This window comes from Lepidochelys olivacea, assembly GCF_965140295.1.
Source record: "Lepidochelys olivacea isolate rLepOli2 genome assembly, chromosome: 3".
Lineage (NCBI taxonomy): Eukaryota > Metazoa > Chordata > Testudines > Cheloniidae > Lepidochelys > Lepidochelys olivacea.
Window position 1 is genome coordinate 136,806,941 of NC_140413.1, and position 13,874 is coordinate 136,820,814.

The 13,874-nt window shown below is 37.7% G+C and overlaps 1 protein-coding gene across 1 annotated transcript in view; it reads left to right on the forward strand.

Moving 5' to 3' along the window:
* RYR2 (ryanodine receptor 2) overlaps positions 1 to 13,874 on the forward strand; it is a 717,900-nt gene that overhangs the window by 414,450 nt on the left and 289,576 nt on the right. The window contains exons 27-28 of the mRNA XM_084622892.1: positions 5,391 to 5,538; positions 13,102 to 13,310. Of these exons, the coding sequence (XP_084479018.1) occupies positions 5,391 to 5,538; positions 13,102 to 13,310 (357 nt within the window). The remainder of the gene's footprint in view (positions 1 to 5,390; positions 5,539 to 13,101; positions 13,311 to 13,874) is intronic.

Consider the following 13,874-nt stretch of genomic DNA (forward strand, 5'->3'; position numbering starts at 1 on the left):
AATTTTTCACTTACTTTTCTTTCAAACGTGAAAATTGATTTTGCTGTATTAAAGTATACAGAGGTGTGTCTTTTAAAAATTATTGGCATTACATGACTATTTTACATTTTCATTATTTATCCTGCCATTATTTATACTGCTGTATATCAACCCCGAAGACTGCTAAACAGCAATGTGTCCTGTTTGTGGCACAGGGCATTGAAAAGGCAGAAAAGCTAATCCGTTCCTTGGAATAGGAATATCCAGTCCTCCTGCCCTTGCGGTGTTCAGATATCTTGGCGATGAGGGGAGGGACTGGTACCGAGACACACACAATTCTAGTGCTGTGACACCACAAGAGGAACAGAGCCAGTCACTGGCTTCTACCGGGGGAAAAATGATGCAGCTGATACTTCACGTATCTTTTAAAAATACAAACACATTCACACCCCTTTTCTGCTGTTTTGTTAGATCAGTAAGATGTTCTGTAAGGGCCAAATTCTGTCATAAGATTACGATATAAAACAGTAGCTTCATGTTAGTAAGAGAAGAAAAAGTGGGAACTCTCAGAAGTGGAATGAATTGTCCAGATAGCATTGTAAAAAGACAGATCTTTTGCCATATCTTGGAAGTGTAAAGTGGTATTTGAAGGTCAAACATGACAACGGTGGGCAATATATATAGGAATTATGTGGATAAACAAATTTCAGAACCAAGACACCATAGTAATTATGATGACACCATACATTTTGGGCAAACTAGAATATTTCTCAAAAAGAAAAGGAGTACTTGTGGCACCTTAGAGACTAACCAATTTATCTGAGCCTAAGCTTTCGTGAGCTACAGCTCACTTCATCGGATGCATACCGTGGAAACTGCAGAAGACATAGTGGAGTGTAGGACACATGTATTACTCTGAACCAGAAAGCTTATTTGTATTGTGCAAATAAACTACTCAGTTTTCATTCCATGTGCTGTGCACAGGCCTAAGGTGCCATGGTTGCGATAGAACTGCAGACAATCATGCCAATGGTGATTAGCATAGAAACTGCGCAGACACCATTTGTGCCACAGGCAGGACACCTGGGAGAAGCTCTTGTATAATCATGTCACAGTAATTGAGTGCAGGTTCAAGGTACTATTCTGTGTGAACCCCTGGGGTAAATTTGTAACTGGGTTATATACCTTCTGAGGAACTGTGTGTCTTTGGATCATATGTGGAGAAATGTATTTCCTGAGTGGGATCATTTATTCCAGTACTTCTCTTCTATAGGACTAATATTGCCTGCTAAAGGACTATTAGTGGGGATGTTACTCAAGATATCTGGGAGCAGGATCCTATTTATGCAATACCTGAATTCAATCATACCACATTTTGCCATTGTCTCCTGCAAGTCCCATGCCACAATTTACAAATACTAGTGATGAGTAAGGGGAGAGGCTTAATAGGTGGACTGCTATAGCAGCTATCCTACTGCTTACACTTGCAGTTAGTCAAAATCATTGGCTTTCCTTCTTGTGTTCTTCAACAGGGATGAGGTTATTGAAAGAGCAGGGTCTTCAGTAGGGAGCTAAACTCAAGATTCATAGATTCCAAGGCTAGAAAGGACCACTGTGATCATCTCCTGAGTAATACAGGCCATAGAACTTCCCCCAAATAATTCCCAAGGAATATCTTAAAAAAAAAATCCTATCTTGATTTAAAAATGGTCAGTTATGGAGAATCCACCATGACCATTGGTAAATTGTTCCAATGGTGAAAAATGTTTAAAATGTGTGTTATTTCCAGTCTGAATTTGTTTAGCTTCAGCTTCCAGTTATTGGATCGTATTATACCTTTCTCTGACATAATGAAGAGCCCAATATTAAATATTTCTTCCACGTATAGGTACCTACAGACTGTAATCAAGTCACCCATTAACCTTCTCTTTTTTAAGCTAAACAGATTGAGCTCCTTGAGTCTATCACTATAAGGAATAGTTTTTAATCATTCTCATGGCTCTTCTCTGAACCCTTTCCAATTTACCAACATCTTTCTTGAATTGTGGGTATCAGAACTGGAAACAATATTCCAATTGCAATTGCACCAGTGCCAAATAAAGAGGTATTACATAGAACTTTATTGGAATAGCTCCTTTGATATTGAATAGAATCCACTTTCAAGAGAATTTTTCTTAAATTCAGTGATAGAAGGTGACTACTAATCATTTTTTGATCCATTTGTTGTCAGCATCCACGGCTATGAGAACGAAATAATTAGGTCCCCTCTAATAGATATATATAAATGGAATAGATATATATAAATACCTGATGTTCTAAATCACTTAACTTGTGACCATGTCAGTTGCTTATCCATGTCTTTCCGATATTCCTCCTATTACATGCTTTCTGTGGTTGTGCCTTTTATTTCCTCTTCTTTGAGAAGCGCTGTAATGTGTGTCTAGTTGTCTGTCTTCTCCTTAAACCACTTAGCTGATGACCTGCATTTCTGTTGAACTCCACAGCAGTGTCCGAGTACAACAGTGCATAGGTTCATTAAATCTAATTGCATACCATACTCGTAAGTTGTTCCATTGAAAGCTGCATTATTGCATGTCATTATAGTAGGGGATTATATAGGAAAATAGCACTTTGTTGTTGATTTACCTCTAAAGTGCACAACTCTGACTTTGAGATTCCTTTTGGATCTTTTAAATAGTTGCTTTCCTTACAGCTGCTTGTGCGAACTGGCTGTTTAACATTGTTATTCTGTGCTGCTATGGACAATGTTCTACAGATGCTTCTGCAGCCTCACTCCTTCACATACTATCTTTTATGTGGCATTTCTCATACAAGTCTCTCTATATATGATGTGGCCCTCACTAAATCACTTATCCATTCTGTGTGCCTGCCACATACCTATAGCATGCATGTATGCACATATACACCTTACTATCGCTTTCTACTGTGAAGGGTTGATAGGCCTGATCCTTTTGTTTCTAATAGTAGTTTTAACAGCCTTTTAGATGGCCCACATTGTTCTTATTTGTATGCATTTCTTTGGGCCATCCCTTCTACCTATTTCCTGGTAGCTGTCGCTGGTATGGAGCATTGTTTGCCTGATATGAGCCTTTAGAACCTGCATTTCCACTATATATGCTCAAACATGTTAATTCATGTCCTCCTATATCTCTCTGTTCCATTCCCAGCATATATTTGCAGGTACTTTTCTAGTCCCCATGCTTTTTTCCTTAAGCAATCCAGAATTCAGGTGTAAATTACTAATGTTGTGTTTGATAGAATGATAGCTTCCAAAGCTGAAAAAACTAACTATATGTAAAAGTTAACAAATGTTATTTAACTCAAACCATTTGTAGTAGTGTTGACAAGATATTTAAGGGTTTCCCTGAAGAAAACCTACTCGTCATTTAAATTATTTAAAAAGTAAGTAATTACTAGAAAACCTCTGCACATAATGCAGTCCTCCAATGGAGAATCAGACTTTCAAATCTGGAAGATTCTAGAAAAAAAATTCACAGGTTAGACCAAATTTTCCCTTCTCTGTCCCAGCAATCTTTATATTATAAAGCAGTAACTTGTCCTTAGGAGAGTAAGAAGGATTGAATTTATATATAAATTGAAAATGAACGTAAAGGTTTTGGAGGTGCCATGTTCTGCAACACTCATCTACCAAATGATGTGTCTACAGAAGAGTAGAGGTCACCCTCAAAATGGTTTGAGAATGTGTGGCTAGAGAGCCACAAAAGGGCTCTTTATAGTTCGTAATAAAAAACATGATCTCTACACCAACAGTGTCACTGCTCCTCCAAATGAGTGACCTGTAACATTCTTGGGGAGAGCAGCACCTCACCTTTTGTGTGTCTGCTACATATTCTGTTATCCCCTTGGTGGCCCATTTAACATCCAGGTTATATAATTTTTATGCTGTGGCTTGTCCTAGAAAGAAAATCCACAGGAAAGATCAAATTTCCCTTTTGCATTGGGAACGAATTGAGCCTTTCGACATGCAAAAAACACATTTTAGTACACTTTAAGTATCTAGTTACCAGGGTGCTACTAAATCAGATCGCTAGATATGTCATAGCTAATGAAGGAAAACAGCCACAAGTATTTGTACTACCAAAACGTATCTGCTGTTTGAGGATGCAGAAATGTGTGTGAGTGTGTTCAGGAACAAAGCTGAAAAATTCTGAATCAGAACCATAATAGAATAAAATACTAAGACAATATTTTGTGATATTTTCATTTTCACAATTGTTGGTATCTCCCGTTAGTAGAAAGTTCCCAATATCTTTGCTTTTTGTTCCTATACAATAGTCAACTTATTATGGCAGATTTAACCTCTATTTTTTTTTTAAAATTAATATCTACACAATTAGTAAGGATATGGAGAGATCTATTGCACTGCTTCTGCCACTGCCAATAGACTCTCAAGTGCAAAAGTGAAAACATAGAAAGGCAAATTATAATACTCACTAGAATTGTCATAATGTATACTAAATAGACTATATAATCAACATTTGCAATTGAAATGACCTTTGCAAAGGAAAAAAAATAACTTTATGTTAAAAACAAACTTTAACTCACTTAATAGCTTCATTCCGCTGGGAGCAGAGAGCTGTGTTTGTTTATCTTATGTTATGCTAAAAAAATTCCACACTAGAGCATCACACTGAGGGAAGGGCATTTACACTTGGATTCTTACTAGAACTGTAAAATCCAATACTTTCTTTGGAAAAATATATGCCTTGAGTATTTCACATTAGAAGCAGCCGTTGTTTTACATTTTGGTGTTGTGGCAGTTTTGTTCTTCTACATAAAGATAAGAATCTTGAGACTGATGATCCTGCTTCCATTCAAATGAATGGCAAACCAGCCATTCACTTTGGGTAGTGTAACATTGGTGCTATTATTTATCAAGTATTTATATCATGTTGGCTCTTAGGAGTTCCAGTCATGGACGAGGACACCATTGTGCTAGTTGCTGTACAAATAGAAGAAAAACATGATCCCCATTCCAAAGAGAGTGCAAAATCTTAGATAGTAAACAATTCATTTCTGTTCTTGATTTTCACACTTAGTGTTGCATGAACATATTTCCATTAAATTATTTGGTGGAAAATGAAAGAAAATTTACGCCATGCCATTAAATATCAATATTTGTGAATAACTTGCTTCTTTTGAATTCAGTGTCCGTGTAGATTTCAAGAACTTCAGTTTCCTCTGCAAGATGCTTGTTGTATGTGTGGTGTTATGCAAGTCTTCATTTCACTTTGTGCAAATCATATTTTTTAAACTGAAGCTACTGTACATTTTATCTGTCCTTACAATTTTATTTGTAAGAAAAATGTTTCATTTTAGCTTGGTCTCTCTGAAACTGCAATGATTTTTAATAACTTATCCTTATGTAGGATGTGAAGAATCGAAGAAACCCCCGCCTTGTCCCATATGCCCTTCTGGATGATCGTACCAAGAAGTCAAACAAAGATAGCCTCCGGGAGGCCGTCCGCACCCTTCTTGGCTATGGTTACAACCTGGAGGCTCCTGATCAAGATCACGGTATTTAATTTAATTTTTTTACTCTCAAGAATCCATGTAATGTTACAGTAGGTATTGGTAATGACGGAGGCATATCTATTTGTTGTTAAGTTTATTATGTTTTTTTTTAGCCCTATTGAACTGTTTCGTGAGGCATTGCAGGGCTGCTGAGGATGACCAAATCCACTAGCTTCAAGCTGTGCCCATCTCTCATTGATGAACAAGCACAATGTCTATTCCAAATCAGGAAAGTGTTCCACGTTCAAGTCACTTGCTAGCAGCACATCTATTGCCAAGGAAAATTGCCTTAAGCTTCATTTCTTAGAGGTGGCATGAGTTATTGTCTTCCAGCTCTGGTCTGCCTGATGACCCTGCATTCAGTCCGTGTCTTGTTTTCCTGAGATGGGAATGGGTACCCAGAAAGGCTCTGTCCCTAAAAACACCTCAGCATGTAGGGACTCCGCTAAGTCTTCCCAGGCCATTGGGTTATGCTAATCAATCTTCTGAGTCCTTCAGCCTTATGGTAGTGTTCCACAAGAACTGGTGTCTGAATCAAGCATTGCCTCAACCTCTACATCAAGCTTTCACAACAGAGCCATTGAAGAACTGAGTAAAAGAACTCCGTGTAAACTGAGTAAGGACCTCAGAATTTGGTGAATTTGCTTGGTTGTAGTCAGATTCAGAACCAATTTACACATACTGTATGTAAGAAATTTAATAATGTAATTCCCAATACTGCAAAGGATCCTTTAGTGTGGACCTGAATGAATGTGACTGTAGACAACTTTGTTTTATTCTTACACATCAGTTTAACTTAGTTTGTGTGAAATCATTGGCTCTGAAATACTTTTCTCTAAAAGCTGAGGATTTGTTTACTTTCTTAGTGTATGGGCATAACTTTTCTTAAGGCTGCAGTACTGGATGTTACGCATGCGTGTTCAAGAAAGAATGAACCTTTATATTCTTTCAACTACTTTTAAGCAAGTAGCAAGCGAGCTGTTGTCCAGTGTTTCATCCTGGTTTAATGTCCAGTGCAAGAACTAATCTCAAAGACAAGAAAATAGGTGACAAATTCTTGTAAACTGTGACTCTAGTGACACCATTTTTATAATAGTTTTTAGATGATTGCTCTAATAGTAGGGAGCCGTTAGAAAGGACTTCTGATCAATTTGTGAGTGCCCTTATTTCAAAGATGGTCACTTTCCCAGTCAGTTTAAATTTACAGATAATGAACAGACTGTGCAGTGTTGCTCATGAGTATTCTAATCACAGAACATCTAGAGTGTGGAAGATACTTCCTGCATCATTTCCTTAGTTGGCATTTGATACCTACTGGAGATAACCTGCCACTCAGAGGAGATGTTATTTTATCATTGCTTCTTAAAAGAAATCAGCTGTATAAAGAAATAAAATAGATAATGGCTGCAGGGAAAAAACATTATGGGAAAAAATCAGAAATTATAAACTGGATATACGCAGAGAAAATATGTTTTAGGGCAGCTTTCATAATTATGTATTATAAAGCTTGCTCTAGGATACATGGCTTTGGAAATAAACTGACAGGTTTGAGTATGCATGTTGGTGCTTGGGTGTTCTCTTCTGTGTGCTTCGGTGATAGTTAAGAAGATGTCCCTAACTTCATCAGAACATAAGTACATAATGAAATCATTAAGGCAATATGCCCGTACCACTTTGAGATTACCCCTAAATGGCTGGCGTCTGAAATGTGCTGTTAGTCCATTTTAGACAGCAAACTAAGGACTGAGAGTTGCTGTGTGTACCGTACAGCACTGTCCCACTAGCCATGCTCATTAAATAACAGATGGTAAATTCAACAGAATGGCTCTCACTACACTTAAACATTTAAGTCTGCATATGTTTTAATTAATGATACTCTCAGCTATCCGGTAGATTGCATCAGGGCCCAAAGCTAATTATTTTTCAAGATGTGTGGCCTGTGTTTCTATGGTAGAATTGTAGAATGAAACTCATAAGTCTCAGTTATTAACTTCTCAATAATATTAAAAAGAGTTTTCTGTGTTTACAATAATCCTGAAGGAAAGAATAATGAAAAGAAAGCATTATTTAAACCCAATTTATAAGATTTAAATATTCAGAACCCTATTTTAGGTGCTGATTTAAATAGGTGTATGCCAGAAATCTTGAGAGCAGAAATGGTAATGCCCAAGAAAAATTGCCTGATTACCTCCATTGTTCTCCTCTGAGAATTCAGAGAGAAACTGCTTTGAGGTTTCTCCTTGACTGGCATTGCAGAGGAAGCTTAACAGGGTGTCGTGATGGGAAAGTGGGTGAGTACATATGAGGCTACCAAGAAGAAAGAATGGTCATTACCCCCAGGAACACACACAAAATATTCCTATTCTTAGTAAGAATAAAATTTGCAAGAGGGTGGGGGTATAAAGCTAATGTGAGGAAGAGTATGGATGCGTATAAAAATTATTTTGCAATTAATATATGAGCCTGCTGGGATGGAGAAAATTATGCAAAATACCTTCATATTCACTAGGTTTTTCTAGGAATATGCTAAATGAAGTGAAATAAGGTAATTTTATATTGAATTCACTTTATCAATATCCTTCTATTTTATTTATTTAGAATACATTATGCTTGAGAGAACATGAACCAATGCTTGTGTATATCGATTGTCTAAATGCTGGATATTGCATCCTCTGTAGTGTAGTGTGGAGATTTATACTGCCACGGAGGACTCTTCTGTGGTGTATGTTGGGGTATGGAGTCCCCTTCTTGGGGTTTACTTTGCAATTGTTACACACACACACACTCACAGTTCACACGCACAAATACCACACTTCTGAGATGCTTTTAGCCCTAACGTTCATGAATAAGTGTCGCAGAAGTGGGTCCTGTTTTTTAGTTATTTTATTATGTTTGTACTAAATTGGATGTTTCTAGTTGCATACTACTTAGCTTTTATGCCAATGTATTACATGCTGAATTTAGTGCCTAGACTTAATAAAATTTGAATAATAATATTAAATAAATGCAAATAAAGAATAAACCTTCATTTTTCTAAGTAATATGTTCAAGGTATTTGAAAAGCTTGTGGCGGGGTATTTTTATTCTTTTTTAGAATATGACAATACTATGAATTGATAGAGTTAAACTGCTATATTATATATATGTGTTACATAATATGATTGTTTTGCAGAATTGTTGCTTTCTCCGGTTTTCTTGTCTGACATAGGATGTTTTCCTTTGGAACATTGTGGGAAGCCCCTCTTCGTCATTCAAATTCTGTATTGTGTATTGTAAAAGGATTTAGAGATCTCTAGTGGTTTTCTGGTTTTTGGTTCATGATTTTTTTTTTAAGCCTTGGTTAACCAAATGGAGTATCTTCAGCTGTGTCCTTATTGTTATTTATTGCTTCCAGTAGCACCCCAAATGTTCTAGATGCTGTACAAACATCATAAGAAGATACAGAGCTATTTGGCATCTAAAAATACAGTGAATCAGACAAAGTGTAGGGGCAATGGGTGAAACATACAAGTTGTTGGGTGATGTTTAGTTGTTTTTTTTAATTAGATATATACACTATTCCCAACTTCTGTTCAACCTTGCTATTAGTAGTCAGCTAATTTCTTGTAGAGTTATGACACCGGGGGTTTTCAGGAGGCATTTGATGTTGCGAGGGCAGTGGGTATGTAGAGCAGCAAGAATAGAAAATGCAATTTATAAACAGCTGTGAGGAAGAAAGCTCGGGGCAGTTTTGCTGAGGCTGGCATCACTGGCAGGGTGGAGAAGAGGGGATGGAAGGCAGGAAAAGAGACAAGAACAGATAAGTACAGAGGAGACAGTTACATAGAATCTTCAAGGCTCGAACAAGAAGCTGGGACTTAAGGTAGTGGAGGGATTGGAGAGGTGAAATGGGGAGTGGGTTGTTGACATGGTCAAAGCAGCAGGCAAGAAAGGTGATTTTAGCAGCTATTTCTTGTACAGACTGAAGGGAAGCAGTGGAGCTAACAGGAAGATCAGAGATGAGAAGGATGTTACAGTAATCAAGATGAGCGAGTCCCTGAATAAGCGTTTTAGCTGTATGTAGAAGAATGAATTCTAGAAATCTTATGGAGAAAGAAGTAGCAGGATCCAGACATAGTCTGGATATGCAGGAGAAGGGAAACAGAAGAATCAAAGGATGAGCCCCAGGTTGTGGGCCTGACTGACTGGTAAGATGATGACATTGTCTATAATGACAGAGAATATGGGAATTGGGAAGGCAATAAGGGGCCTTCTCCTTCTCCTTCTTCTTGTGCCTTGTAGTCCTTTACAGCTTTGTAAAATGTGATCATTGCCATTTACACCCACTTTGCACAAGGGTGACTGTGTTAAGTTTAAGTTGACAATGAGACATTTGGAAGGAAGTGTCAGAAACAGATAAAATGCAGGACTGAATGGGGGAAGATAAGTTAGGAATAGTGAGAGTTTGCAAGTAATCAGTTTAGAGGTGGTAGTTGAAGCTGTGTAAGAGGATGAAAGAGAGGTTGTAAAGTGAGAAAAGGAGGCAGCCAACATGAGAGCCCTTTGGGTACATCGTTTTGTGGGTTCTCCTCCTCTGTATCTCTTTCCATGGATCAGCCAGAGAGATAGGAAGAGGACAGGATAAGATGTCAAGAAGGTATGAGAAGTATCATAGAGATCAAGAAAGTTCTGGGTGAAGTAGAAACCTTGAGACATTTTCTAGAAGAGGGCATTAGAAAACTTTGTGAGCGCAGTTTCGTTGGAGTGAGGAGGACAGAAGCGAAGTTGGAGAGGATAAGGCAATGGTTGTAGGTTGCATGCTCAATAAGGTTAGAGCTGAGGGGAAGAAGGGAGTGGTGGCATAATGGGAGAGAGAGACAAAATCAATGGCTGGCTTTTTTTGTCTGTGGAGGAAACCATAATATACTTACATTCTGAGGAGATGGAGCCAGAGAAGAGTTGGCGGTTGAGGAGGAAGGAAGAGGAGTGCATGAAAGCAGGAGGCCAGAACAGGTATCGGCTCAGGAGAGTAGTGGAGTGGGTCAGAGGCTAGAGATAAAGTGTGAAACCTCAGTGTCAGTTGTAAGGGAAAAAGAGGAGAGAATAATAGATTTATTCATGCACTTCAAAGTGACACATGCACATTCTTTCGTTTTTAAAATCTAAATACATTTTATTTACTGACTTAGATTATTTTTTAAACCCATGCATTTCCCAACCACTCCACAGTTCTCTGGTGCATTAGGAACTGCAATAGTTCACTTATGCCATGTACCACTAATCTTTCTGTGGAGTTTACATCTGTTGTGATCAAGATACATGACACACTGTTTGCATAATAATGTCAGTGGTAAGAGTAAGATTAATGTGTCCGTCTACTGGAGATTTTTTAAATAGTGTTTCATGCTGAGCCCCTCTTGAGTGAATTGTTATGTAGCCATAGTAGTCTTGAAGGAAAAGTATGTTAAGGCAGAAAATGTGATACTTTTATCCTGTAACCTTTTAGCCTGTAAACTTGTGTGTTGTTCTTTACCTGTTGCAGTCAGGGCAACTGTTTAATAGGACACAATATCTATACAACAGTTTAGGATGGTGTCATGGTTCCTTCCCCACTCTGAACTCTAGGGTACAGTTGTGGGGACCTGCATGAAAACCCCCTAAGCTTATTTTTACCAGCTTAGGTTAAAACTTCCCCAAGATACAAACTAATTTACCTTTCGCTCTTGGACTTTTTATTGGACTTTACAAGCGTCTTAACAAATACATAACAGGGAAAGAGCCCGCTTGGAAACGTCTTTTCCCCCAAAATATCCCCCCAAACCCTACACCCCCTTTCCTGGGGAAGGCTTGATAAAAATCCTCACCAATTTGCATAGGTGAACACAGACCCAAACCCTTGGATCTTAAGAACAATGGAAAAGCAATCAGGTTCGTAAAAGAAGAATTTTAATTGAAGAAAAAGTAAATGAATCACCTCTGTAAAATCAGGGTGGTAAATACAGGGTATGCAGATTCAAAACATAGAGAATCCATCTAGGCAAAACCTCAAGTTACAAAAAGACACAAAAACAGGAATATACATTCCATTCAGCATGACTTATTTTATCAGCCATTTAAGCAAAACACAATCTAACGCATATCTAGCTAGATTACTTACTAAGTTCTAAGACTCCATTCCTTTCCTGTTCCTGGCAAAAGCCTCACACAGACAGAGAGAACCTTTGTTTCTCCCCTCCTCCAGCTTTGAAAGTATCTTGTCTCCTCATTGGTCATTTTGGTCAGGTGCCAGCGAGGTTATCCTAGCTTCTTAACCCTTTACAGGTGAAAGGGTTTTTTCCTCTGGCCAGCAGGGATTTTAAAGGTGTTTACCCTTCCCTTTATATATATGACAGATGGGAAGTGAATAAGGATAGTCTATTCAATTGAAAACGTATATGTTATTTCAGTGTTCAGCAATATTTTCTAAATACCTCTTTGGGTCTGATTTCAAGCATCATAAAAACATTGATTTTTCTTTTATCCTTGAACAGTTTACAGCCTTGAGCTCTGTGTATTCACAAAAGCTTGTCTCTCCCACCAATAGAAGTAGGTCTAATAAAAGATATGACCTCACCCACTTAACCTCAGATGAGTCAGTTTTATTATAATAAGAAATGCCAGTTATTTGTCCTACACTGTATTTTAAAGGGCATCTGTTTTTTCAAACCCTCTGCCCTTTCTCCTTGTGATATTTTTTCTAATGCAGAAATGTGGTCATCTGGTGCGTTAGAGACTCATGCAGATAAATGTATCCTTTCCTTCTGCCCACTCCTCCCACTGCAGAAAAAGGATGCTAAAATAACATGGTCCAAGTACCCTTAGCTATGCACATATAACTGTGGGTAGGACTCATTACAGTAAATAAATATTTGTACAGCAGTGTTACACTGAGAGATTTAAGAAGCTCTATCTAATTAACATATCAAATATCAGATTAAGTACCAACTAGGGAAGAAGATTTCTGATAGTAGAGGACTCTAATTTAGCAAGGAGTGTCGTAATAAGATCCAAAGACTGGGTGTTGAAGTTAGAAAAATTCAGACTGAAAATAAAGCACTTTTTTTTCACAGTGAGGTGTAATTACTCTTTGGAACAATTTATCTAGGGATGTAGTGTAAACTCCATCTCTTGAAGTCTTTAAATCGAGATGGGATGTCTTTCAAAAATATATGATCTATCTCAACCATACAATATGGGCTTGAAGTAGGAATATTGAGTAAAAATTCTGTAGTCTGTGTTATGAAGGAGGCCAGAGTAGATGTTCATAGTTAACCTTCTGGCCTTTAAAATCTGAGTCTCTGATATTTTCATGTGCATTACCAATCATTGGTACCACTAGGTCACTGGATTAACTGAGCTTTCAGGGCTTCAATTCTTGGCTATACAGCATCATGACTTATGGTAAATCATTGCTAAATCCCATTATCTACTTCCTAATATTTTTCTATAAGGTTGAGAGGTATGGATACTATACAGTAATCTCCGTTTATTTTCATTGCTTTCATTTTGTTATCAGATAAACATAAGGGCCCTTTTTTCCCCCTGCAGCTACAAGGTCAGACATGTGCACTGGGATAATGGAAAGGTTCCGGATATTCCGCACTGAGAAGACTTACGCAGTAAAGGCTGGAAAATGGTACTTTGAGTTTGAGGCTGTCACTGCAGGAGACATGAGAGTTGGCTGGACCAGGCCAGGCTGCCAGCCAGACCAGGAACTTGGCTCAGATGAGCAAGCTTTTGTCTTTGATGGCTTCAAGGTTTGTATAGTTTGTTTTGGTGGGATTGATTGTAAGTAGTGACAGTAAGTTGTTAACAAAAATCACTTATTTTTTCTTCCTATTCTAGTTGTTTCAGCTTAATGCCCTTCTGTGCCTTAGCTTTTGTTTCAGTGTTTGAAAATATTAAGAATCCTCTTTAGGGTCTGGGTGAAATGAAAGGTAAAATAATATTTTAGAATGTAGAACCGTATTACTTGGCAAAAATACAGTAAGAGCACTTGGCACTTCCATAGCTCTTTTCGTTTGAAAATCTCAAAATGCTGTACAAAATTGGGTGTGTATTTGAGGCACAGAGCACTTAAGTAACTTACCCTAAATCAAGTCATTGGGAGAGCTGAGATTAGAACCCATTTCTCCTGAAACCTAGTGCAGTGATCTCCCGATAGGAAATAGCTATAGGAAAGAGAATGTGATTTTCATTGTCAGCAGTAATTCCATTGGACTGAATTTGGTTAAGAATATAGGAATGTAAAAGTTATGAAAATGAAGACTAAATTTTAATGGAAATTTCTGATAGTATTTAGCACAAATTAAGTATGAGAA